Genomic DNA, 26,784 nt, shown 5'->3' with positions numbered 1-26,784 from the left:
TGTTTAAATGGTTGTGCAAGACATAGTTGTCATCCCACACAGCCAGCCAAGGCCGTTGATTAACGCATGCATGTGTGTTGAGTGGTGGGTGAATTCACTGGTTGGGCCCAGGAAACAGAGGTTCAGACTCTCCGGGCAGGCAGCAGGATCCCCGTCTGTCATCTCAGCAGATGTTGCCTGGTCCTTGTTCCCTGGCTGGCCCGGACCACCCACGCATAGGCCATTTCTAAATCCCCTCTCTGCCGAGCCCGAGACACCATACCCAACCCCAAGCTGTGTTTCAAACCCTGGGCTTGGGCCATATAGCCAGCCCATATATAGCCATACCCCCCTCCAACCCCTCCACCACCGCTCCCCAGCCCCTCACCCTCATTACAATGATAACCGTCAGGAATTGTACCAGGAAGCCTTTCATTTTCTGGTCTTGGCAACAAAGTACAAGAGGGGAATAAAAATAAGAAGAGTGCATTGTATTACATAGTGTTCCTGCAGTGACATGACAGTAAACTTGGCCTTTTACGACTTCTTTAATCTGTGTAAACATGACGTGTGGATGGATTCCAGTGCCTCCCTCAGACAGTTATAATAGAAGCCACAGGGCCCTGAGCGAGCTCACCAAGAGGGAGAAGTCACAGGGCCCCGAGCGAGCTCACCAAGAGGGAGAAGCCACAGGGCCCCGAGCGAGCTCACCAAGAGGGAGAAGCCACAGGGCCCCGAGCGAGCTCACCAAGAGGGAGAAGCCACAGGGCCCCGAGCGAGCTCACCAAGAGGGAGAAGCCACAGGGCCCCGAGCGAGCTCACCAAGAGGGAAAAGCCACAGGGCCCTGAGCGAGCTCACCAAGAGGGAAAAGCCACAGGGCCCTGAGCAAGCTCACCAAGAGGGAAAAGCCACAGGGCCCTGAGCGAGCTCACCAAGAGGGAAAAGCGACAGGGCTGCTGAAATGCTTGGCAAACACTTTGGCTACACCAAACCCTCATGAGAGTGAGTGCAGATAACCTCAGTGATTATTTACTGTATTCAAGCATGTTAAATGAACAAACATGTTTGGATGTTGCCTGTTTAGTGGCAATTTTCACATTAACCGATGAAGCTAGGGAGACCAAGAGAGTAAAGTCTGCTTCAGATCCCTGGCACACATGTTTATGTCTGTTGAATGCCAAGACCACTCTAGAGACCACTAGTTGGAAGACACTTTTTTTCTGCATAATATGCAGTTATATGGCCTCATGTCTGCAGCAAAAAGATACGAGTGGATGGCAGATTTATAAAAAGGCAGCACATCTGGTGCATAGCTTTTAAAAGTGCCAGGTTGATAACATTTAGGACCTGTAAGTGCTTTTAAGTTGCTCTTAGGTATGGAAGTAACCATTACTTTCATTAAATAAATCACAGTTAGCAGACTGTCCCATTAAACTGATTTATCGTACCTATGCCGGTCTGTAATGGGGATTTTAAAACGGCACAAAATAGTTAATGGAGATCGTGCCAACTGGTGACACTCCTTCCACAGAGTGTGTGCTTTGTTAAATCATAACTAAAATCACCAGATAACATCACCTAGTAACCTTATCTTGTTATTTAAACCAACGCAATCAAAACTAATGTTGCTATAGTACTACCAGGCACTCTTTCAGTCGCTCACATACAGTTCAGTTCCTACATGGGAAAAAGTGAAATCCCCTTTCTTCAATCCTTGACTCCAGCTCAGAAACACTGGAGAGAGAAAAGCAGCAAGTATTTATGAGAAGCAGTTCTGTCTGCTCAGAAATTCTGTCAGTCATCAGATTTCACTGACCTGTTTTACAATAGTGAATAAGCATGGCTCTTGGTTCTGGGTGACTGGCTACTGAGGCTGTGTGACTAGGCAGGTGGGGGGTATGCCTTTCAGAATGGGGACCGTTTAGACAGAACCACATGACTCCTGGGAGATAAAAAAAAAACCTGACTTAAAGCTACATGTATTATAGTAATAAGGACTCAAAGGAGGGGGACGAGATATTTACTGCTGCTACCCAAGTCGACACACTGCAGAGTTTGGTCAGGGAGAGGTATAGAGACCAGGAAGGGGAGGAAGAGGACCCTTATTCAAATCATATTCCTGCTTAACAGTTTCCCCCTATACTACACCTCCCCATGGTAATTATGCTTTTCACATAGCGCTCTGCATTGCTAACCAACCATAAGCGAGCTCTTTATTACCCCTGTTCCTATCCCAGAGGCAGCACAGGGACAGTGTCTCCAGAGTTGGCTGGCTGTAGGCAGCCTGTTAGACAAACAACGGGCTAGCTAGCACGCCATTCTCTGATCTCCATGACCCCATCCGCTCCCCAGTGCGCTGGCAGGGGGAGAGGGACTTCTTGGTCAACCCAAATACAGATTGACATTTCTGGGGATTACCAGCTGATTAGTTATTACTTCACCCATTACTGGAAACAAACAACTAAATATGTGGGGTCACAAGTTTACGATCTGAAGGCCTGGATGAATGTGGTGCAGTGAATGTGAACTCTCAATGGCACTGTGTTGTATTTTGAGGAAACTATCATAATTGAACATGTTTGACAGAGGTAGAGTATGTATGGAACAGCACACTAAACCCCTATGGAAAGATCCTATAAGTACATCACAATTAGACAGTATTGTCAGTTCTCAAATGCTAGGAGGGAGAATTCTCTCCCTCTTGCCAATGCAGTTGAGAATGGAACCATCGTGATGCAAGTCCCATCGTTTCCACATTCTAAAGATCCATAGTTTCCAAGCCCACTGCAAAAGCCACAATTGTGATTCCAATGAGTCTGAGGGAAAAATGCAGAGCAATACAGAGGCATGCGGTTGGCCACCTGTAGACCTACTTCATCACACTGTAGACCACAGGCATAAGTCCCCATTTATTCTAGCAATACTGTCAAAATGAGTCATACTTTTTCTGATAATCTTACAAAACTCTTGTCTGTTGATGAGTAAGACGAGTTCATGGAAATACTCAATTTTCCTCTTGTTTCCTCACAAATAGTTTTCGTTTCAAAGCTGTTCAGGCTCAGATCCAAAAATGCAGTCATTCAACTTTGAGAATATCCCATGTTCTCCTTGTTCAAGGAAACACCACCGTGTCACTTCCTGCTAGCTAGAATTCCCAGATGCTAGTTTGGAATTTCCAATGACTTCAGCTGCTGGTAGAGAGTTCACGTGTGGTGCCTAATATGTCTGGAAAACACAATCAGCATTGTTCAATGCCGGTAACCTCTTTCAAGATATATTACACTAGCCTGGAGCAGGAAATAACCTGGGTCATTCATTTAGCCTAACTCAAGGGACCAACCATTTCCCTCCCCCTGAAGCAAATGAGCCAAAATGGTACTCACTTTGCTGTTTTTAGTTCAACTTTAACTCTATTAAAAGGAGACCAGAGTCTTTCAGTGGAGAGTGGATACAAGGTTTCCAAACCTCCCTCTAACTTTTCCAGGAGATAGAGAATACAGCCTTCTCTGATTACAAACTGAGGTACTGCTAGCATGCTTGTCTGTTTATATACAAAGTTTGAGTTGATTGCTCCCCCTCGTTCAGGTCTGGTATTTCCTCGTATTAATCAAGACAAGACTTCAGCTCGTGTTGAGATGGTGAAATCCAAAAAGAGGTCCTAATCCCCAGGACCCCTTCTCATGAAAACTTAAGTCTCCTTGGATTGCCTCAAGGCTGAAATTGGGTGGTCCTTCAACTTGTTCATCACTAGGCAGATTTATATCTTATTGCTACCATGCTTGCAAAAATAGGATATCAACCATGTACCCCAAGACCATTTGAAATATTTAGAGTTGGGATCAGTGGCTTTGACTTAGTAATGGATGTCACACACATTAAATCAATAAAATGTCAATATTTCTGAAGACAAATCCCCAAGAATAAAAGACTAAATGTAAACTCAGGTTCAGCTACATAGACAAAAACATCGCTGTCCCAGTCACCTACAGTGATATTAATGAAAGAATTTACTTGCTATGTATTGAAGCTTTCTTTCATTAAAAAAATGTCCACCAGCCTGCCTACTGATCTGGAAGTCAATACAGGCATCAGTCTGCTGTATATCGTTTCAACCTTCAATTGATGACCGATGCTTTTCATTTCAGGCCTTTGTGTGACCATTCAGCCCAGTCGACAGGGATTTCCCCACTGAAGCGACATGGGAAAACGACCAACATGACAACCAATGCCCACAATTAAAGAGGAATGGTCATTTCTCAGATGTCCCAGCCACAATACACGCATTGTCTGCCTCACTCTGGTCAGTGTCAGAAAACTCTGAAAAGTTCAACGGCAAGGGCTTGGCTTGCTTGAGTAAGCATTTGGCAGATAATTGGGCCTCAATTTGTTTCAAAACAATTTCAATACTTTCCAACTGACAGAGGAACTCTAAATCATGTGAAAAACAGTAATTTATCAGTAGATTATCTGTATAATCTTATCCATGTAAACAAGTGCAGCTCCTACCTGTGGGGACTCAGACTCCAACGTAGCCATGAATGGACTGGTCTTGCCATCTTCAATAACAGTTGGAGACCAGACTTTGTCTTCACACCTGAAAAACAATACCCAGGAAAGAGATCTATGTTAGTCATTGTTTATCTATAAAAACGCTCAGAGGCTTTTAAAGAGGTCATATCTGCTCCAATCAATGTGTTTACAGGTTATTTGCTCACAGCAGTCACTAAGAAGATGCTCTTAAAATAACATTTCTGGATATGATTGTTAGCGTGGAATAAAAAGGGATGAAACTCAGGACACGTACACCATAACACAGTTAACAAAAAAAGATGACTTGAACATTCGTATTAAATACCACCAACCACTGCTGAATATAAGTGGCATACGCCATGGGATGAGATTGTGCACTGCCCTCCAAAAAAATAATTTCACAGTAGCAAGTGGCACGAGTCTTTGTTTGGCAGGCATAACACTGGCAGCTAAAGGTGACCACATTCCAGGACACTAATGATAGTCATCTCTACAGCAGATCAGCAAAACTATGCCATGAACTCAGTAAATCTTGTTATTAGATTAGCTCAACATGTTAAGACCGTCATCCAGGTGGACAGAAACAATAGGATGGAAAGGCTTAAGGATAGTCTGCTCTCTGTGTCCGGTGATATTGAATGAAGGACAATGGGGATTATTGTACAAAGTGATTTTTTCCTATCATGGCTAGGCCCATTTATGTACTAAATACAGAATCTGTTGGTATACTGTACGTTTGTCCTGTTTTAAAAATGCAATAGGTTAGTCTACATGCCCTGTGCTACACGTCCCAGACAGAATCGCACCAGCCAGATTTAGAACTTCCCATAAAACCACATGGTAATAAAATGGTGAAATCCAAATTGGCATGGCATTATACAGCATTTAACGGCACACTTGAGGGGGGGTAGTGAAAGACTTGAGGGAGTAGTGAGTCATGCTTTTTAGAATTCCTGAACCATTTTCCAAACATGTCAGGGGTGCCATTGCTTGACTATTTGCTGTTATGTGGGCAGCTTCCAAAAGGCCAATGTCATGTCATCACACCAGCCCCAGCGAGGGAGCAGAGGGCAGTGTGCGTATGTAGAGGAACAAAGATGATTTTCCCTCCACTCAGTAAGTCAGACAGCTATTCATTCACACCTACGTACATAGACCCAGGCAGGCCTCTGGGGCAGGAGAAAACAATGATTCCTCTGAGTTCTCCACTGGTGTAAACTTCACAACTGGAGGATGAGGTCACTCGATTCAGCTGGCATGGCTGCGGCCACATGAGGCAATGCCTCAAAAATGAGCACAGAGGTGTTCGTATCAAGGCTGCTTTATGGGCAAGTGTTTGATGGATGAGCTGCAGACTGCGTGGTATGATCTGACCTTCCCACTACTTTAGACTTTATATCCCAGGATGTTTCCTTGGATACATATGAACACTCTATTGAGCAAGTCAATTGGCGGCAAACGAATTGACATTTGCTTAAATACAAAAGAACCATAGAACATGGTAAGAAAGCCGTGAGGAGGAAACAGAGCTACAGGCCGATGGAGAGGCAGACAATATGATACACACCAATAGGCCAGGCACAATGGAAGATATTGTTTTCAGTGATCTAGTTTAGCGTGCGCTTCAATAGAGTCAGTGTTTGAGGGATTAGTGGAGAAACTGTGCAAGGGATCCGAGCTGTGCAGAGCGCCAACAACAGCCTTCTACGCTCTCCTCACTGGCTTCCAGTGCCAATAACCCAAAAGGGAGACATGTACTGTATAGGGAAGACCTTCAGAGCCTGATTCCATGGCTGAACTAACTGTATTGGGTCTGAGCCTTCTCCATCTCCCCTTGCTCATAAATGAGTGTACAGTTGAAGTTGGACGTTTACATACACTTAGGTTGGAGACATTAAAACTTGTTTTCAACCACTCCACAAATTTCTTATTAAAAAAAACTATAGTTTTGGCAAGTCAGTTATGACATCTACTTTGTGCAGGCAAGTCATTTTCCAACAATTGTTTACAGACAGATTATTTAACTGTATCACAATTCCAGTGGGTCAGAAGTTTACATACACTAAGTTGACTGTGCCTTTAAACAGCTTGGAAAATTCACGAAAATGTCATGGCTTTAGAAGCTTCTGATAGGCTAATTGACATCATTCGAGTCAATTGGAGGTGTACCTGTGGAAGTATTTCAAGGCCTACCTTCAAACTCAGTGCCTCTGCTTGACATGGGAAAATCAAAAGAAATCTGCCAAGACCTGAGAAGAAAAATTTGTAGACCTGCACAAGTCTGGTTTATCCCTGGGAGCAATTTCCAAATGCCTGAAGGTACCACGTTCATCTGTACAAACAATAGTATGCAAGTATAAACACCATGGGACCACGTAGCCGTCATACCGCTCAGGAAGGAGACACGTTCTGTCTCCTAGAGATTAACGTACTTTGGTGCAAAAAGTGCAAATCAATCCAGAACAAGAGCAAAGGACCTTGTGAAGATGCTGGAGGAAACAGGTACAAAAGTATCTATATCCACAGTAAAACGAGTCCTATATCTACATAACCTGAAAGGCCGCTCAGCAAGGAAGAAGCCACTGCTCCAAAACCAACATAAAAAAGCCAGACTATGGTTTGCAACTGCATTTGGGGACAATGATAGTACTTTTTGGATACATTTTCTCTGGTCTGATGAAACAAATATAGAAATGTTTTGACATAATGACCATTGTTATGTTTGGAGGAAAAAGGGAGAGGCTTGCAAAACGAAGAACACAATCCCAACCGTGAAGCACAGGGGTGGCAGCATTATGTTGTGGGGGTGCTTTGCTGCAGGAAGGACAGGTGCACTTCACAAAATAGATGGCATCATGAGGCAGAACAATTAAGTGGATATATTGAAGAAACATCTCAAGATATCAGTCAGTATGTTAAAGCTTGGTCACAAATTGGTCTTCCAAATGGACAATGCCAAGCATACTTTCAAAGTTATGGCAAAATGGCTTAAGGACAACAAAGTCAAGGTATTGGAGTGGCCATCACAAAGCCCTGACCTCAATCCTATAGACATTTTGTGGGCAGATCTGAAAAAACATGTGCGAGCAAAGAGATCCCAACTTATTGTGGGAAGCTTTTGGAAAGCTACTCGAAACGTTTGACCCAAGTTTAAATTGTTTAAGGCAATGCTATCAAATGCTAATTGAGTGTACGAAAACTTCTGACCCACTGGGAATGTGATGAAAGAAATAAAATATGAAATAAAATCACTACTATTATTTCACATTCTTATTATTTTACATTCTTAAAATAAAGTGGTGATCCTCACTGACCTAAATGTCTTCGCTCACTGTATAGACTTTTTTTGTTTATTCCATGTGTAACTCTGTGTTGTTGTATGTGTCGAATTGCTATGCTTTTTCTTGGCCAGGTCGCAGTTGCAAATGAGAACTTGTTCTCAACTAGCCTACCTGGTTAAATAAAGGTGGAATGAAATAAAGGTGGAATGAAATAAAAAACTGATATTTTTTGCCTTCCTGTGACTCCAGGTGCTGTAGGTGTCCTGGAGGGCATATAGTTTTTGCATTGTGCAGACCACACCACCGTCTGGAGAGCCCTGCGGTTGTGGGCAGTGCAGTTGCCATACCAGGCGGTGATACAGCTCGACATGATGCTCTCGTTTGTGCAGCTGTAAAAAAGTTAGTGAGGGTTTTTGGTTACAAGTCACATTATTTGAGCCTCCTGAGGTTGAAGAGGCGATGTTGCGCCTTCTTCACCACACTGTCTGTGTGCGTGGACTATCAGTTTGTCAGTGATATGTACACCAAGGAACTGCTGCCCAGTCGATGTGGATAGGGGGGTGCTCCCTTTGCGGTTTCCTGAAGTTCACGATCATCTCTTTTGTTTAGCTGACATTGGGGTTATTTTTCCTGACACCAACCACACTCTGGGAGCCCTCACTACCACTGTTGTGTCATCTGCAAACTTGATGATCGAGTTGGAGGCCTGCATGGCCACACAGTCGTGGGTGAACAGGGAGTACAGGAGAGGGCTGAGAACACACCCTTGTGGGGCCCTGTGTTGAGGATCAGCGGAGTGGAGATGTTTTCTACCTTCACCACCTGGGGGCGGTCCATCAAGAAGTCCAGGACCCAGTTGCACAGGGCAGGGTAAAGACCCAGGGACTCTAGCTTAAATTATGAGTTTGGAGGGTAATAGTGTGTTGAATGCTGAGCTGTAGTAAATGAACAGCGTTCTACATAGGTATTCCTCTTGTCCAGATGAGATAGGGCAGTGTGATGGCAATTGCATCGTCTGTGGACGTATTGGGGCAGTAAGCAAATTTAAGTGGCCGGTAAGGTGGAGATGATATGGTCCTTGACTAGTCTCTCAAAGCAGTTCAAGATGACAGAAGTGAGTGCTACGGGGCGATAGTCATTTAGTTCAGTTACCTTGGCTTTCCTGGGAACAGGAACAATGCTGACCATCTTGAAGCATGCAGGGACAGTAGACTGGGATAGGGATTGATTGAATATGTCCGTAAACACACCAGCCAGCTTGTCTGCGCATGCTCTGAGGACGCGGCTAGAGATACCGTCTGGGCAGCCTTGCGAGGGTTAACACGTTTACTCATGTAGGCCACGGAGGAGGAGAGCCCAGTCTTTGGTAGTGGTTCACGTCAGTGGCACTGTATTGTCCTCAAAGCACGCAAATACGTTTTTTAAATTTGTCTGAAAGCAAGACGATGTCCATGACGGGGCTGGTTTTCTTTTTGTAATCCATGATTGTCTGTAGACCCTGCCACATAAGTCTGGTGTCTGAGCAGTTGAATTGCACCTCCACTTAGTCTCTACACTGATATTTTGATTGCCTTGCGAAGGGAATAACTACACTGTTTGTATTCGGCCATATTCCCAGTCACATGGTTAAATGCAGTGGTACGTGCTTTCAGTTTTGCGCGAATGCTGCCATTAATCCACAGTTTCTGGTTAGGGAAGGTTTTAATAGTCACAGTGGGTACAACATCTCCTATACACTTCCTTATCGAGTCAGTGTATACATCAATGTTGTTGTCCGAGGTTACCTGGAACATATTCCAGTCCACGTGATCCAAGCAATCTTGAAGCGTGGAATCCGATTGGTCAGACCAGCGTTGGATAGACCTAAGCACTGGCGCTTACCGTTTTAGTTTCTGCCTATAGGAGGGGTGAGTAGAGTTGCAGAGGTCGAGTGTGTTACTCTCATGTACTGCAATCGATATGCTGACAGAATTTAGGTAGCCTTGTTCTCAAATTAGCTTTGTTAAAATCCCCAGCTACAATAAATGCAGCCTCAGGATATATGGTTTCCAGCTTGCATAAAGTCCAGTGAAGCTCCATGCTGGCCGTCTTGGTATCCGCTTGTGGGGGGATATACACGGCTGTGAAAATAACGGAGGACAGTTGTCTTGGGAGATAGTCGGCATTTGATTGTAAGGAATTCTAGGTCAGGTGAACAAAGGGGCTTGAGTTCCTGTATGTTGTTAAAATTACACCATGAGTCGTTAATCATGAAACATACACCCCCGCCCTTCTTACCGGAGAGAAGTGTATTCCTGTTGGCGCGACGCACTGAAAATCCTGCTGGCTGTACGGACTCCGACAGCATGTCCCAAGCTAGCCATTTTTTCAGTGAAACAGTTTGTTACAATCCCAGAATGTGGATGGTTTAATTCGGCAGCTGTGAGAAAATGCCATGCTGCATTGACTAGAGGGGAGAAGCTACCCTCAGAACAAGATCAAGAGCAACAGCATTACATCAACATCTTCCTGTTATCAAATGAATCTGGACTCCTCCTGATCCCACTGAAAACCAGTCTTTTGATATTACACCATTATAAATCAAAACCATCATGCTGCTACTTCGTTATCAGTAACATGACAAGATCAAATGTAGCCTCTGATCTTGGAGACTGGTTAAAACCACACTTATGGGGTCTCCTCACCAGACCTGGGGGATACTTACTAGATTCCTGATTTTGAAGACAAATCAAATGGCAGCAGCAGGGCTGGAGTCTCCCCTCCTGACCACCGGCTCACTTGATGCGGCATTTTCAACCGTAACATCAGCGTCAAATCCCTGTACCATTCATAATTCCACAGTTTTGACTCACTGTCCAGGGAGTCAGACCAGGACAACTGTGGCAAAACTTCCACTTCAGCTTTGTTTTGCGCTCACCCTCAGTCTCTGTACACCTCTCAGCCTCCCCCCCCAACCCCACTGGTCTCATGACTTCATTAGTTGAGAGGTGAGATGCTGAGAGGCTGAGACAGGAGGGGTCAGGAGACACTGTGGCCCCATCCGAGGACACCCCCGGACAGGGCCAAATAGGAAGGATGTAACCCCACCCACTTTGCCAAAGCACAGCCCCCACACCACTAGGTCTGGGGAGTTTCCTGGCCATAGACTCAAAATATTGATGTTTTGTTCCCCGAGCCACTTAGTTATCACTTTTGCCTCATGGCATGGTGATGTCATAAGGTGAATGCACCAATTTGTAAGTCGCTCTGGATAAGAGCGTCTGCTAAATGACTTAAATGTAATGTAAATGAGATGCACCACAGCTGGACCGTGTCTTCAATGAGGCTCAAGATATACAGTGCAGCTAAGGGAGACATGACATGTTTCAATACGGCCCTGACCTGCCAGGTTTCTGTCCGCCCGAAGCTGACGCCACGGTCAACTTGGAGCGGGGCCTGTTTAGTAACGGCCAGTCTCCCTGCGAGACACACCTTTAGATCAGGCTGCCAGAAATGCCGAATTAGCAGAGCCATTTTACCTCACAGCGCAGTGCTGAGGGAGCATATCAGGGGCTGGAAATTAAGCAAGGGGGTTGGATGGGTTGAAGTGGTGACTGTGTCAAGCTCTACTGAAGCTGGGCCAGGGTTCACGATAGTGTGTTTAAACAACGCATCTTTCCTACAAACCGGCCAAAGACGTAACATGCGTTTCCCAAAACACTACGCATAAAGAACGGTCGCCAAGTGAGCCTTAGAATGTGTCGATACTGATATTTTATTTAACTAGGCAAGTCAGTTAAGAACAAATTCTTATTTACAATGACAGCCTACCAAAGGGCCTCTTGCAGGGACAGGGGCCTAGGATTTAAAATATATATATAACAAATACAATATAAATATAGGACAAAACACAGAGACAACACAGCAAGGCAGCAAAACATGACACACTGCATGTTAGCAACACAACATCACAATATGTGATCTCTTTCAATAGCTTTCTCCATTCAAATCTGTCCTTCACCATTCAAATCTGTCCTTCACAATAGTGACGGATCAGCTCCTAGAGAGATATTACCACCTACGGCTGCAAATATTGAGGTGGCTTATTTTAAATATAGATTTGGCACATCATTGAGCAAATGTTAGGCTACAGATCATGAAATATGTCGAGACGAATTAGACAGCCGACAATTAGCAAAATAACTCAATTTATTGAACATTAAATACATTTCAATCATATTCAGATGTACCTAAAGGTTACCCTTTATATTTGAATGCAGTCATCTTAGTTTTCATTTGTATCTTTTTCTACGTTGCTCGTTTGTCTCAATTGCAAAGACATTAACTACTACTTGGTCAACTTTGTTCTGGAGTCAGACAGACGGCTACACCATGCGATGCGATTCTATGTTTAATTGAGATGTGACTTTATACACAGGAGGGCAACAAAAAAAAAAACTATACAACAAATCCTCTCCTGCGAGTGGTGAGGCAGGTGTTCCATTACGAGCGTGTTCAATTGAAACGTTAACGGTGGTTTTGGAAACAGCGCAGAGATTTAACGATGCGCCTATGAAGGTCCCAACAATGAACTCAGCCTTCAGTTGCTGTTGGGAAACCGGGCCCTGGCGTGTCTTCCTCCACCTTTCTCTTTCCTTCCACCTGCTGTGTGACAAATGTCTTTTCCAAAAACAGCTGCTCTTCCAAGCCCAGTTATGAACTGCATAGATTTCTTTGACTTGCTTTCATGAGGCTCTCTGGTTAGCTACTAAGGGCTTCTTCTATGAAGGCTCTTTAAAAACAGGTTATGAAAAAAAATTGTCATGAAATAAATGAATTCAGAGGTATAACTTAGACTTTCTTGTACTTAAATGCTTCAAGCTTCACTGCAACCAATGTCATTTTGGTTCACAAGCAGAGATTTATGCTGATATATTTATCCAACGGCAGCACCAGAAAATTACAGGCCTCTCCAGCCTCACAGTGAGTCCTTTATAGCAGAGTCTTTTAATGAGGGCTTGGTCTGTTGTTCTCAAAAATATTATTTTCTGGGTCAACTTGTCCTCCGCCTCTTCTGGTCATTCCAAACAAAAATACATCTACAAGTTCAACACTTCTGTCTCCCCAGGAAACATAACCCAAGTCATAGATGCTCTCTCTGCTACCACATGGCAAGCAGTACCAGAGCCCCAAGTATGGGACCAAAAAGGCTGTTTAACTTCCACCCCCAAGCGATAAGACTGCTAAACAATGAATCAAATGGCTACCCAAATTATTTGCATTGAGCCCTTTATTTGTATTGTTTTACTGACTATGCACACTCACTGGACTATAACCACACAAGCAATCGTCACATACGCTGCTGCTACTCTGTTCATTGTCCATCTTGATTGCCTAGTCACGTTTACCCCTACCTACATGTAGTGCTTTCAAAAAGTACACACACAATGTCAAAGTGGAATTGTGTTTTTCTATATTTTTACTAATTAAAAGCTGAAATGTCTGGAGTCAATAAGTATTCAACCCCTTCGTTATGGCAAGCATAAATAAGTTCAGCAGTAAAAATATGTTTAAGTCCTAAGTTACATGGACTGTGCAGAAATAGTATTTTAAATTATTTGAATTACTACCTCATCTCTGTACCCCACACATACAGATAATTGTAAAGGTACCACAGTGTAATAGTGCATTTCAAAGACTAGGGAGTGTTCCCCAATGCCTCCCAAAGGGCACTTACTGGTAGATGGGTAAAAGAAATGACAGACATTGAATATCCCTTTGAGCATGGTGAACTTATTAATAACACTTGAGTGTGTATAAATACATCCAGTCACTACAAAGATACAGGCACCCTTCCTAACTCAGTTGCCAGAGTGGAAGGAAACCACTCAGGGATTTCACAATGAGGCCAATGGTGACTGAGAACAGTTCAGGTTTAATGGCTGTGAGATAACTGGAGATGGCTCAACATTGTAGTTACTCCACAATACTAACCTAATTGACAGAGTGAAAAGGAAGCCTGTACAGAATAAGCAGTATAAATAATTTCAGGCATTGTACATATTACCTCAACTACCTCGTACCCCTGCACATTAACTCAGTACCAGTACTCCTTGTATATAGTGTCATTGTTGCTATTTTACAATGATAATATTTCCTTTTTATTTATCAACATTCTTACTTTTTAACTCTGCATTGTTGGGAAAGGGCCAATACAGTAAAAAGCATTTCACGGTAAAGTCAACAGCGGTTGTAGTCAGCGCATATGACAAATACTTTTGATTTTGACATGCAACACAACATTCCTGTTGTCAAGAAATCAATAAAGTTGGCATTATCCATATTAAGCCCTCCAAAATCTCCCCTCCCTTGTGCTTACTGTAAGTGTGAAAGGAATGTACCTTCTGAGGTTTCAAATGCAGGTCAAATATGTAACACACATTACATAAAGTGAGGGACTTGAAGTGCCCTATATCCTCTGTGTTTAAGAGAGAAATCCAATGCTAAACTACACTATACATGCAGTCAATGTAATTGAATTTCCAGTCATACACACAGCACAAATCTGCCCTGTAAAGTAACATTCTTATACCCACGTGGATTTTCCCCGCCTCCCCATTCCACCAGCTCCATACCTAGCACTGAATGCTAGCAGCTCATTTCAGCTGGGGCTGGAGAAAAGGGTGCATAGGTATCGGTGCAACACATCATCCAGAGTCAGCAGCTCAGGCCAACAGAAATTACTCAATGGTATAGTGAAAAAGGTCACATGCCAGTAGATACTGGGCGTCGTGCTGCTGTGTTCTCCATACCGTCATGTGACGTGCCTTCTGGATGTTCTCATTAAGTCGTGGAGAATAGAAAAGATGGATGAATGTGAAACAGCATTCACTTATTTGGTTCTGCAGGAGAGGTTGGATGGCATTTCATCTCTAACCTCCAGTTATGGTTTCCCTAATCATTTGCTCATGCTCCTGACTGATTGAAAAGAGCATGCATTTGATGGAGTAGAGGCTAACAAAATAAAGATAATATTTTTGATTGATATTGCTTTTGATGAAATATGTCAGAGCCAAGATTCATTTAAAAGCATTAAAGTACATTTATGCGAACTCGACATAGGAAAGCTCACCTTGTGTCTTTCTACAGCAATGGGCCATTCAGTTCACACTCGAGATCGCACTGAACTCAACCTTGAGTATCCTTAAATAAATTTACAACTCCTATGTGGATATAGCACTTTGGGTATGACTTCATAACCAGGTCAAGGTTTCTGTCTGTCTGACAAATAGACTGTTTCTCAGAGGCCGAGCGTTTCGGGGGAAAGCACATTCTAGATACACACAAACGGAAAGTGGAAAGTTTCTTCTGACAGGATAAAACATTGAGCTCAAACAACTCCATGACTCCTGCTCATCTGATGGATCAGGTTACCCATGGATGTGGAATTTAGGCTGATTCTCCTTTCCATTTCCATTGCATGTGCAAAGTCTGTCCAGGCTGAAGTGTATTACAATTCTGTGCCTACTCTTCACTTTACTACTCAGGACATGTTCAACCTGGATCTGTTGTTATCCCAAACTGCAGTAGCCAGCTACTCTTCTCATCTGGGAATGTCAAACCCTCCATTGGGAAACTGGAAAAAGTAAAAAATAAATATTCCACTGCTTTGTCCCCATTTCTGAGTTCTCTGTTCCAAATGGCTGTTTATCCTGACCATTCTCTTTGGATTAGAGAATTAGAGAACTATATTGCATTACAACATGTAGCTCCTGTTCTCCCCAACACCAAATAACTTGTCGCAAATGTTGCTGAACTAAGAATGATGCATTGGTGTAAGCAGTGGAAAGAGGCGTTTTACCCATCATGGGCTGAACAAACATCAATCCAACTGTCATTTCAGAGGCCATGCTGTGCCACAATGTGTATGCCTAATGAATGTGATGCAAGAGTGCTCTGTGAGGGTAGAGAATTGATCACTGACTGGCTTCCTTGTGACTGAAAAGAACAGTACATGGCTGCGTGGGACAATTCAAGCTAATGCATTGTGTCATTCATTCCAATCAGACCTCTTGTCAATGCTGGCTGGTTTCCTCTCCAAAAACAACTTTAGGAGACAATCATTTTGGAGGTCAGTATAGCGTCTAAAGGGTGCGCCCCCAAATAGCACCCTATCCCCTATATTTTGACCAGAGCTATGTAGGTGGTAGGGTGCCATGTGGGACTCAAACAGTACCATATAGACTTACCTGCTGACGGCCAGTGTGAGCTCCCCCATGCAGGCCTTGATCCTGTTCTGGGCCTCCATGTGGGTCATGGTCTCTGTGCTGTCGCCATTGATGGCCAGGATGGTGTCCCCAGGACACAGGTCCCCCTGTGCTGCCTTACTGTCCGGTGTTACCTAACCACCAAACAAAGATATATTATTTTGTGTATTAGGGTGGAAGTGCCACACCCAGCCAAAATGCAATAATACTGACAGTCTGACAGTCAGGTTGTAATGCTACCTACCCTAGGACTATAGGTTTACATATCCTAAACGCAAGTTGCTGTGAGTGACACAGCAAAATGAGCAGGCGGCGTTATTGTTAAGGCTTGGTAGTTTGAACTCTGGAATCAACTTGTTGTCAAATTGTGAAATGAGTGTCAAGGCGATGATAGCCACCATTATTATATGACCAGCAGGTTCTAAAACAATGAAATTCAACAGTGGAAGACAATGTGCCTCACTACCTAAATAAAATAAAATCATATCACCCAAATCTACAGGATGTCAACAGTAGTCCACCCAAATCCCTGTATGATGTACTACTAGGACTCATAAGGCTCTGGTCAAAAGTGGGGCACTATATAGGGAATAGTTTATTTTAAAGACGCACCCAGCCAATGAGTGCTGTCCATTTGAACAACGGCCCTCTAACGAGACCTGTCTAACACTGAAATACAGTGCAGGTTCCTCTCTATGGTCCTCACTCAAGATATATTACGCTCCTGTGGACATTTGTCTGGACCCCAGAGGGAGAAGGAGGTTTTACCTCCTTCCTCCGAGTACATTTCCCCTTCAGACACTTGTTTACATAATTACCCCCCTCCATCGCCCATCTTTTTCCATGCCTCCATTACCGGACATCTCTATTCGGCAGACAGAGGTCAAATGAAACCAAGCATCACAACAGTCCATCCCCCCATATAACTACACCAGCCATAGGAGGGTGCAGTTTGTTTGCACAAAAAGAAAAGTAGTGAAAGAAAACCGTACAGATGAAAAACAGTGTGTAGGTGAGGTTGGAAGAACAAAAGGGCTGATATGAAAACCACACCACAAATAAAATCATTTTCAATTACAATTGTACATGATATACTCAGTATACAAGCGGGGTGGCAATCAATACCCTTTCTCTATGACACATGGATGAGTGTTTTACCTCCTGTGACATGAACTTTGTTGGACCGAACCCTAACCAATCCAATCCATACTTCAAGCACAGTGAAGATGTTTGTTAAATGTCAGACGTGTCACTATTCTGTAATCAATTTCTTTATGTGCTTGCACAGCTCTCACTTCATAAAAGAGCAATCGCAACTTGATCTCAATATGGCATATTACTCTGAATGCTGTCTGCAAGTTACAATAGGATAGATTATCATTGGGACCAATGGTTGGAACACAATTGTGTTAAAATAATATTATGACACAGCCCATTATAAATAAAATGGCAGCCGGCAGTTTAATAGTCTAAGAACAATGTTAATGTTCTTGGGAAACCCTGATCTATAGCACTTCACAATATCTATGGAGAAAAAGTGATTCCACAGCAGGAGAGCAGGCCAGCACACTGAGCAGTGCTTTGAGAGGAAAAGCATATAAATTCATGGCCCATGAAAAACTAATACCCGAGACAAGAGTTTCAGTGTGGAATGCCTAATTTACAGCCTCTGACTCCCCTCTCGGTCACAGGCAGTCCCAGTTCCGGTAAACTTAAGGGTCACTGCCATGGGGTCTGACTGCGCCTGAGAAAACAGAGGTGTATTGTGAATGATGTGGCTGTGTCACGGTGCAGGAGGTTGTGTTGTTATTGTAGAGGGACAAAAACCAGGGTCAGGGCATGAATGGCCATCCATAGGAGACTCACTCATGCGCTCACACCAAGCCTCCACAACAGGCCTTTAATTATCCACAACACACGCTCTGATGCATTTACACAAACTCCCAACGATACACACTATACAGACGCTATTAGTAAAACCAGTAGTCCCTGTTTAAATGTATGGAGGGTGTTTGGTGAAAGGTTCAGACTCCAGATGCCTTCTTAGGCATATTTTATGAAAATCGATTGCATGTATATTCAGTGCATTCCTTGAGCAATCTAAAAACATTGAGTCACTCTAGAATGTGGTCCCTTCACACAATGAGACAGTTAATCAGTAACACATTCAGTCAGATAACAGTTATCATATTACCTTTTAATGTCACAAAGGCCATGGGGCCTGCCAAAGACTGAGCTCGTCCCCCAACGTACAGTAAGTGTTTGCTTGGAAACAGCAGGATCAACAGTGCTTGGTGAGGTGTGAAATAAGGCAGGGTCAAAGTATTGTTTAGTGTCATCATTGTGTGCCACAGTACAGCAGTATTCATCTGAACAGTTTTGCCCTGTGGGCCTGACTGACAACTAGGCAAGGTAACAGAAAGGCTCACTTGGTGAAACACAGGAATGATGTTGGCAACCAGACAAACAACTGATTGCTTGTTGATGGAGACGCTTACGGAAAAAGCATTACTTGCTACTTACATTATTCCCAATGCCGTTTGATTGTCGTACTCTTACAAAGGAGTTGAAACGAGCCAATGCCATAAACAATGGAACAGCTTATGAGTAAATACATTGGCTCTCTAATGAGATGGCAAAGCCAGGGAGAGAGCTCCTGAACTTCAATACCGCCAAGGGGGGATGTCGTCACTTACTATGCAGCGTACATGACCATGGCGTCAGTCGTTGAGTAACGCTCTGATTACAATCGGTGTAGCTAAATGTCTGTTCATTACAAATGAGTCCACTCCTTGCAGTGCAGTCCACTGACCAATATCCATTATTTTATTTGTGACTCTTTACTGAGTATGTGCTAGAATTGTATAAATGAATTTGTCATTTGTATGACGGTAATTGAAACCATGTTGAATGCCTCAAGTGCTGGAAATGGCTGCAGGAAAATATTGGCAGACAAAAAGTAAGTAAATCTAATTTGGCTGTAAGCCACATGGCTCTTAGGTATGCAGCACAGAGACAGGATGCTTAGGAGCACAGAGACAATAGCGGGGTTGGAATACTCATAATAACCATACTATTTGTGACGTGAATTGAGTATATAGTACACTTATTGGTCATAGTATGCATATAGTTAGTATGTCAAATTTCCGGATGGCGTACTAAATTCGCCAAAATATGAAGTATACACACAGAGGACACCATTTACGTACTTTAGGGCGGCCCATAAGGCAATTCTTTAGGAAATAGGCGTTGCTTTACATTGTTTTCAGATTTGAAGAAAATGGCAGAAAATATGCAGCTGAAGTACAATGAGAGCAGATACAAATTCATTGCTTTAATTATGACAAATGTTAAGAAAATGTTGAGCAATGTAATAAAGTAATGACTTCTCAAATAAGTTACCTTGCAAGTTATGTTGGCTGACAATTTCTTAGCTATGATGTCCTTACGAACTGCATATCATTACAGCAGTATGTACCGGTATGTTTGTCGCTAGCTACCTAACATTAGTTGCCTAACGTTACTTATACAAAAAAACATGCAAGTATATTAACTATAGGCTAACTACTAGAGGTCGACCGATTATGATTTTTCAACGCCGATACAGATTGGAGGACCAAAAAAAGCTGATAGATTAAATTGGCCGATATTTGAAATAATTACAACAATACTGAATGAACAACGAACTTATTTTAACTTAATATAAAAGATTTTAATGAAACATGCTCAATTTGGTTTAATAATGCAAAAAAAAAGTTGGAGAAGAAAGTAAAAGTGCACCATGTAAAAAAGCTAACGTTTAAGTTCCTTGCTCAGAACATATGAAAGCTGGTGCTCCAATATTCCCAGTTCTTCAATATTCCCAGTAAAGAAATATTAGGTTGCAGTTATAGGATTTATGACGTGTCGACCATTTCCCTCTATACCATTTGCATTTCATATACCTTTGACTATTGGATGTTCTAATAGGCACTTTAGTATTGCCAGCCTAATCTCATGAGTTGATAGGCGAGAAGTCATAAACAGCGCTGTGATCAAGCATAGCTAAGAGCTGCTGGCAAACACAGTAAAGTTTGAATGAATGCTTGCGAGCCTGCTGCCTACCACCACTCAGACTGCTCTAACAATTCTTAGACTTAATTATAATACAATAAACACAGAAATTACAAGCCATGTCATTAATATGGTCAAATATGGAAACTATCGTTTTGAAAACAAAACTTTTATTCTTTCAGTGAAATACAGAACTGTTCCATATTTTATCAAACGGGTGGCAGTCTTAAGTCTAAATATTGCTGTTACATTGCACAACCTTCAATGTACAATTCTGGCAAATTAGTTCGCAACGAGCCAGGCGGGCCAAACCGTTGCATATACCCTGACTGCGTGCAATAAAACGCAAGATAACTGACAATTTCCCTAGTTAATATTGCCTGCTAACATGCATTTCTTTTAACGAAATATGCAGTTTTTTTTTAAATATACACTTGTGTATTTTTATTTTATTTTTTATTTCACCTTTATTTAACCAGGTAGCCTAGTTGAGAACAAGTTCTCATTTACAACTGCGACCTGGCCAAGATAAAGCGTAGCAATTCGACACATACAACAACACAGAGTTACACATGGAATAAACAAAACATACAGTCAATAATACAGTAAAACAAAAGAAAACAAAAAAGTCTATATACAGTGAGTGCAAATGAGGTAAGTTAAGGAAATAAATAGGCCATGGTGGCGAAGTAATTACAATATAGCAATTAAACACTGGAATGGTAGATTGGCAGAAGATGAATGTGCAGGTAGAGATACTGGGGTGCAAAGGAGCAAAATAAATAAATAGATACTAGTATGGGGATGAGGTAGGTAGATAGATGGGCTGTTTACAGATAGGCTAAGTACAGGTGCAGTGATCTGTAAACTGCTCTGACAGCTGGTGCTTAAAGCTAGTGAGGGAGATGTGAGTATCCAGCTTCAGATATATTTGCAATTCGTTCCAGTCATGGGCAGCAGAGAACTGGAAGGAAAGACGACCAAAGGAGGAATTGGCTTTGGGGGTGACCAGTGAGATATACCTGCTGGAACGCGTGCTACAAGTGGGTGCTGCTATGGTGACCAGTGAGCTGAGATAAGGCGGGGCTTTACCTAGCAGAGACTTGTAGATAACCTGCAGCCAGTGGGTTTGGCGACGAGTATGAAGCGAGGGCCAACCAACGAGAGCGTACAGGCCGCAATGGTGGGTAGTGTATGGGGCTTTTGTGACAAAACGGATGGCACTGTGATAGACTGCATCCAGTTTGTTGAGTAGAGTGTTGGAGGCTAATTTATAGATGACATCACCGAAGTCGAGGATCGGTAGGATGGTCAGTTTTACGAGAGTATGTTTGGCAGTATGAGTGAAGGATGCTTTGTTATATAGGAAGCCAATTCAAGATTTAATTTTGGATTGGAGATGCTTAATGTGAGTCTGGAAGGAGAGTTTACAGTCTAGCCAGACACCCAGGTATTTGTAGTTGTCCACGTATTCTAAGTCAGAGCCGTCCAGAGTAGTGATGCTGGACGGGCGAGCAGGTGCGGGCAGCGATCGATTGAAAAGCATGCATTTAGTTTCACTTGCGTTTAACTTCTTAAGGATGACGCAGAATACAGTTCCCATGCAGAAACATCACTCAGCGGAATTTCAGAGCGCCACCTATAGTTTTTGATAAAACTCAAACTTTCATTAAGAGCAATTGGAGGCCACGGAAGGAGAGTTATGGCATTGAAGCTCGTCTGGAGGTTAGTTAACAGTGTCCAAGGAGGGGCCAGAAGTATACAGAATGGTGTCGTCTGCGTAGAGGTGGATCAGAGAATCACCAGCAGCAAGAGCAACATCATTGATGTATACAGAAAAGAGAGTCGGCCCGAGAATTGAACCCTGTGGCACACCCATAGAGACTGTCAGAGGTCCAGACAACAGGCTCTGAAATCTATCAGAGAAGTAGTTGGTAAACCAGGCGAGGCAATCATTTGAGAAACCAAGGCTGTCGAGTCTGCCAATAAGAATGTTGTGATTGACAGAGTCAAAAGCCTTGGCCAGGTCGATGAATACGGCTGCACAGTAATGTCTCTTATCGATGGCGGTTATGATGTCGTTTAGAACCTTGAGCGTAGCTGAGGTGCACCCATGACCCGCTCTGAAACCAGATTGCATAGCGGGGAAGGTATGGTGGGATTCGAAATGGTCAGTAATCTGTTAACTTGGCTTTCGAAGACCTTAGAAAGACAGGGTAGGATAGATATAAGTCTGTAGCAGTTTGGGTGTGTCACCCCCTTTGAAGAGATTCCCAATCTTTGGGAATCTCAGACGATACGAAAGAGGTTGAACAGGCTAGTAATAGGGGTTGCAACAATTTCGGCAGATAATGTTAGAAAGAGAGGGTCCAGATTGTCTAGCCAGGTTGATTTGTAGGGGTCCAGATTTTGCAGCTCTTTCAGAATATCGGCTATCTGGATTTGGGTGAAGGAGAAATGGTGGGGGCTTTGGCGGGTTCCTGTGGAGGGTGCCGGGCAGTTGACCGGGGTAGGGGTAGCCATGTGGAAAGCATGGCCAGCCGTAGAGAAATGCTTATTGAAATTCTTAATTATAGTGGATTTATCAGTGGTGACAATGTTTCCTAGCCTCAGAGCAGTGGGCAGCTGGGAGGAGGTGCCCTAATTCTCCATGGACGTGTCCCAGAACTTTTTTTTGTTCGTACTTCAGGATGCAAATTTCTATTTGAAAAAGCTTGTCTTAGCTTTTCGAACTGCCTGTGTATATTTGTTCCTAACTTCCCTGAAAAGTTGCATATCACGGGGCCTATTCGATGCTAATGCAGAACGCCACAGGATGTTTTTGTGCTGGTCAAGGGCCGACAGGTCTGGAGTGAACCAAGGACTATATCTATTCCTAGTTCTACCTTTTTTGAGAGGGTCATGCTTATTTAAGATGGTGAGGAAGGTACTTCTAAAGAATAGCCAGGCATCATCTACTGATGGGATGGGTCAATGTCATTCCAGGATACCCCGGCCAGGTCGATTAGAAAGGCCTGCTCGCAGAAGTGTTTCAGGTAGCGTTTGACAGTGATGAGGGGTGGTCGTTTGGTCGCAGACCCATTACGGATGCAGGCAATGAGGCAGTGATCGCTGAGATCTTGATTGAAAACAGCAGAGGAGTATTTGGAGGGCGAATTAGTTAGGACGACATCTATGAGGGTGCCCGTGTTTACTGATTTGGAGTTGTACCTGGTAGGTTCATTGATAATTTGTGTGCGATTGAGGGCATCAAGCTTAGTTTGTAGGATGGCCGGGGTGTTAAGCATGTCCCAGTTTAGGTCACCTAGTAGCACGAGCTATTGATTTTAAGAAAAACATTTTGCCTATGGTTAGGTACTTTCGTGCAACGATTGTGCTTTTTTCGCCAATGCGCCGTTAAATCATTACCCATTTGGCGAATTAGGCTGTGATTCGATGACAAATCAACAGGCACCGCATTGATTATATGCAGCGCAGGACAAGCTAGTTAACCTACTAATATCATGAACTATGTGTAGTTAACTAGTGATTAGGGGCGGCAGGGTAGCCTAGTGGTTAGAGCGTTGGACTAGTAGCCGAAAGGTTGCAAGTTCAAACCCCCGAGCTGACAAGGTACAAATCTGTCGTTCTGGCAGTTAACCCACTGTTCCTAGGCCGTCATTGAAAATAAAAATTTGTTCTTAAACTGACTTGCCTAATAAAATAAAGGTCAAATAAAACTAAAAATTATGTGAAGATTGATTGTTTTTTTATAAGATAAGTTTAATGCTAGCTAGCAACTTACATTGGCTCCTTGCTGCACTCTCATAACAGGTGGTCAGCTTGCCACGCAGTTTCCTCGTGGAACGCAATGTAATCGGCAATGCCGATTAAATCGGTTGACCTCTTAACTACCCAACATTTATTGACTTGATTATTCCCGTCATTCTTAGCGTAGCTAAATGGTAAAGTCGTTTTGCGTTCTCAATGGACATTCGGTTGCTTTTGTAAATTCACTCCAGCTATCTACTCAGATTTCAGAGCACTCTCAGAGCACAGAATAATTAAATAATGAGTGCGCAACACCCATTGAATATGGCCAGTGTCAGTAAACGTAAGCAAAAAAGCATAATTAAATGGTTGCCAGCAGCACAGTCACTAACGCTCTGGATAACCAGCTCTGCTAGGGTGAGTAAAATGGTCAGTAGTCTCATTTGTGTCTGGAAGAAGCTAGCAAGCCAACCAACATTCGCTTGGGTGCTTGGCTGATGTTAAAAGGTCAGAACGCTCAAAATCAACCCTACTCCTCGGCACGAGCGTCCAAAGTGCGCTCCAAGAGCAAAAAGCTCAATTTACAAAACGGACAATCTGACAACACTCTGAATTTGAGCATACTCTGGCACTCCTAGTCATTTCTTATGCTAACTAGCTAGCTAGCGGTTGCATAGCAACAAAGTCAACTTCCAGTAGACAGGCAAAGAGCTAGTACACTCAACTGAAAGTATACTGTTAGTTTACAGTATACTAAAATGACACTGTATACTACATACTTAATGAGTATATACTATATGTTTGTATGGGCATTCAAACACAGCTAATGTGTTAAGCACCATGGTGTTAGGGAAAACAATCTTAAAACCGCAAATGAACAAGAAAGGCCTATAAATCAAATTTAGGAAGAACCAGGAGAAGGAAAAATAATGATTTACTGCCTGGTAGATACATCCTTATCTCTTAAAATAACTTATAACTTCAGAGGAAAGGAAAATTAAACAGTTCAAATGTCGGTGAAGTAAACCTCGCCTTACATTTGAAAAGAGAAAACTTAGACATTACGATTCAAGTACAGGAGACTCCAGCTTTATCTACTCAGAGACAATACATCTCTGATAAAGAGTAAAAGTCAGTTACCTCAGTCACAGTCAGTAGAGAAAATACACAAGACAATGGTTTGTAAAGGCTTGATATGTATAGACCTTATGAACTGGATCTGACCTTGGCATCAGTGTGTAGGTCCACAACAACTGTATAGCCTACCTAGCGAACAAAAGTTTCCAAGAATGTTGTGGGGAAGTTAGGTAAAATAACCCAAATATAACCTTTAGGGAAAGTGCTGTATTAGCTGGGAATCATCCATTCTCAGAAAAGGAAACTTGTGAATAATCCTCAATAAAACACACATTTTTGTATTAAATGTACATTACATGGAGCAGTGAACTACTTTTTCAGAGGAAAACTGCTTGTGAATTGGCACCATTAGCTGGCCAGTTGAATTGACATTGATTTAACAAGGTCTTCTCCCACAACTGCCATTTTCTACACATCCCTTCAAAGTGTTTTGGCAATTACATCAGTGGCCTGGCTGGTACACTGGCTGGCAATTTAGATGCACGAGTCCTATGGACTTCACATTCATCAACTCCGGCCCAATTCCCCAACCTCAGAAAATTAGCACCTTTAGCTACAAACCAGCTGCTGCTATCATGACTGTGTACTGGGACCCAGAACTTACACTGTCTCAGAATGCAGGTGTTCTAGATCATGAACTCAGATATGCGCAGGGGAATCTTCCCTCTGTGTAAAATAGAGTGCCGCTGAGCACTTGGATGGAAAAACACTGAAATATCTCGCCGGTTAGGCATGTCTTCTCTGCTTTTTCCTAAATGGTTACGATGAGCTTGAACCATGTGGGGGTTGGGTTGTCCAAATGTCCCCATGTGGATTCCTCATTGTAACCTTACTGCATTTGGTGTAGTACGTACACTCATGGTGCAGTATAGCAGGAATGCAGTGAATGTGATTAATAGCAAGCCGGGAATACTATATCAGCAGAATTGAACAATAGATCTACCGTAGCATATAACTAACCCCCTGGTTCAGTGATTCTCAAGCCTGGTCCTGGGGACCCAAAGGGGTGCCAATGTTTTTCCATAGCACTACACACCTGATTCAAATCATCAAAGCCTGATGAGTTGGTGTGAATCCAATGCGTAGTGCTAGGGAAAAAACAAAAATATAATGCTTCAGAACCGTCGCCCTGGATAAGCCCAGCTGGATTCCTTTCCCACCATTATGAGTTTTTTAAAGTTGAAGTTGACTACATACGACACTTTGACTTGGTGTTATGGACTGGGTCTGATGCTCTTTTAAGCCCCATTGGATCTCACTCTACCCTGTGATTAACATCACATATGGCACCCCATTTCCCATATAGTGCACTAGTTTCTACCATTTGGGACACACGACCAGTGACATCAGCCAAAATCTGACAAAGCTTGAATCATAGCCTTGTTATAGTGCCAACAATGCAGTTTGGGTATGGTATCGATCTCACCGGCCTAAGGAAGATTTGAGAAAGTCTAATAATGTCTTTGTACAAAGAAAACCACAGTCATGATATCAGATGATCAGTCCTTACACTGCACAAAGTAAAGGTACTGTAAACTTAAAGCTCTTCAGGCCTTTAAAAAAACAACTAGGCCAAGTGATTATGTCAATGGCCTGGAACATGAAAGAGGGTACCTTCAGCTGACCTGGAGTCAGTCTTCTCTCATGAATCAAAAAATGACATCCTTGGTTGGAGTGGTAGTTAAAGGGTCTGGAATCTTACAGCTGGAATCCCTCAGCAGCGCCACAATCTCTGATGAAAAACAAATGTCAACACCTGGCCCACTCCAGGAGCCCACCACAGTTTACCCTTGACTGAGACCAACCA

The 26,784-nt window shown here is 43.0% G+C and overlaps 1 protein-coding gene across 2 annotated transcripts in view; it reads right to left on the bottom strand.

The window, feature by feature from the left end:
- LOC118389816 (PDZ and LIM domain protein 4-like) overlaps window positions 1-26,784 on the bottom strand; it is a 41,478-nt gene that overhangs the window by 7,955 nt on the left and 6,739 nt on the right. For both annotated transcript variants that reach the window (XM_052529600.1, XM_035779682.2), the window contains exons 2-3: window positions 16,020-16,171; window positions 4,487-4,574 (exon numbers count right to left, since the gene is read on the bottom strand). In XM_052529600.1, coding sequence (XP_052385560.1) covers window positions 4,487-4,574; window positions 16,020-16,087 — 156 coding nt within the window. In that variant the 5' untranslated portion in view covers window positions 16,088-16,171. The remainder of the gene's footprint in view (window positions 1-4,486; window positions 4,575-16,019; window positions 16,172-26,784) is intronic.

This window comes from Oncorhynchus keta, chromosome 11 (assembly GCF_023373465.1).
Source record: "Oncorhynchus keta strain PuntledgeMale-10-30-2019 chromosome 11, Oket_V2, whole genome shotgun sequence".
Taxonomy (NCBI): Eukaryota; Metazoa; Chordata; class Actinopteri; order Salmoniformes; family Salmonidae; genus Oncorhynchus; species Oncorhynchus keta.
Note: the sequence above shows the minus strand (reverse complement) of the source record. Positions and strands in the feature narration are given on the sequence as shown.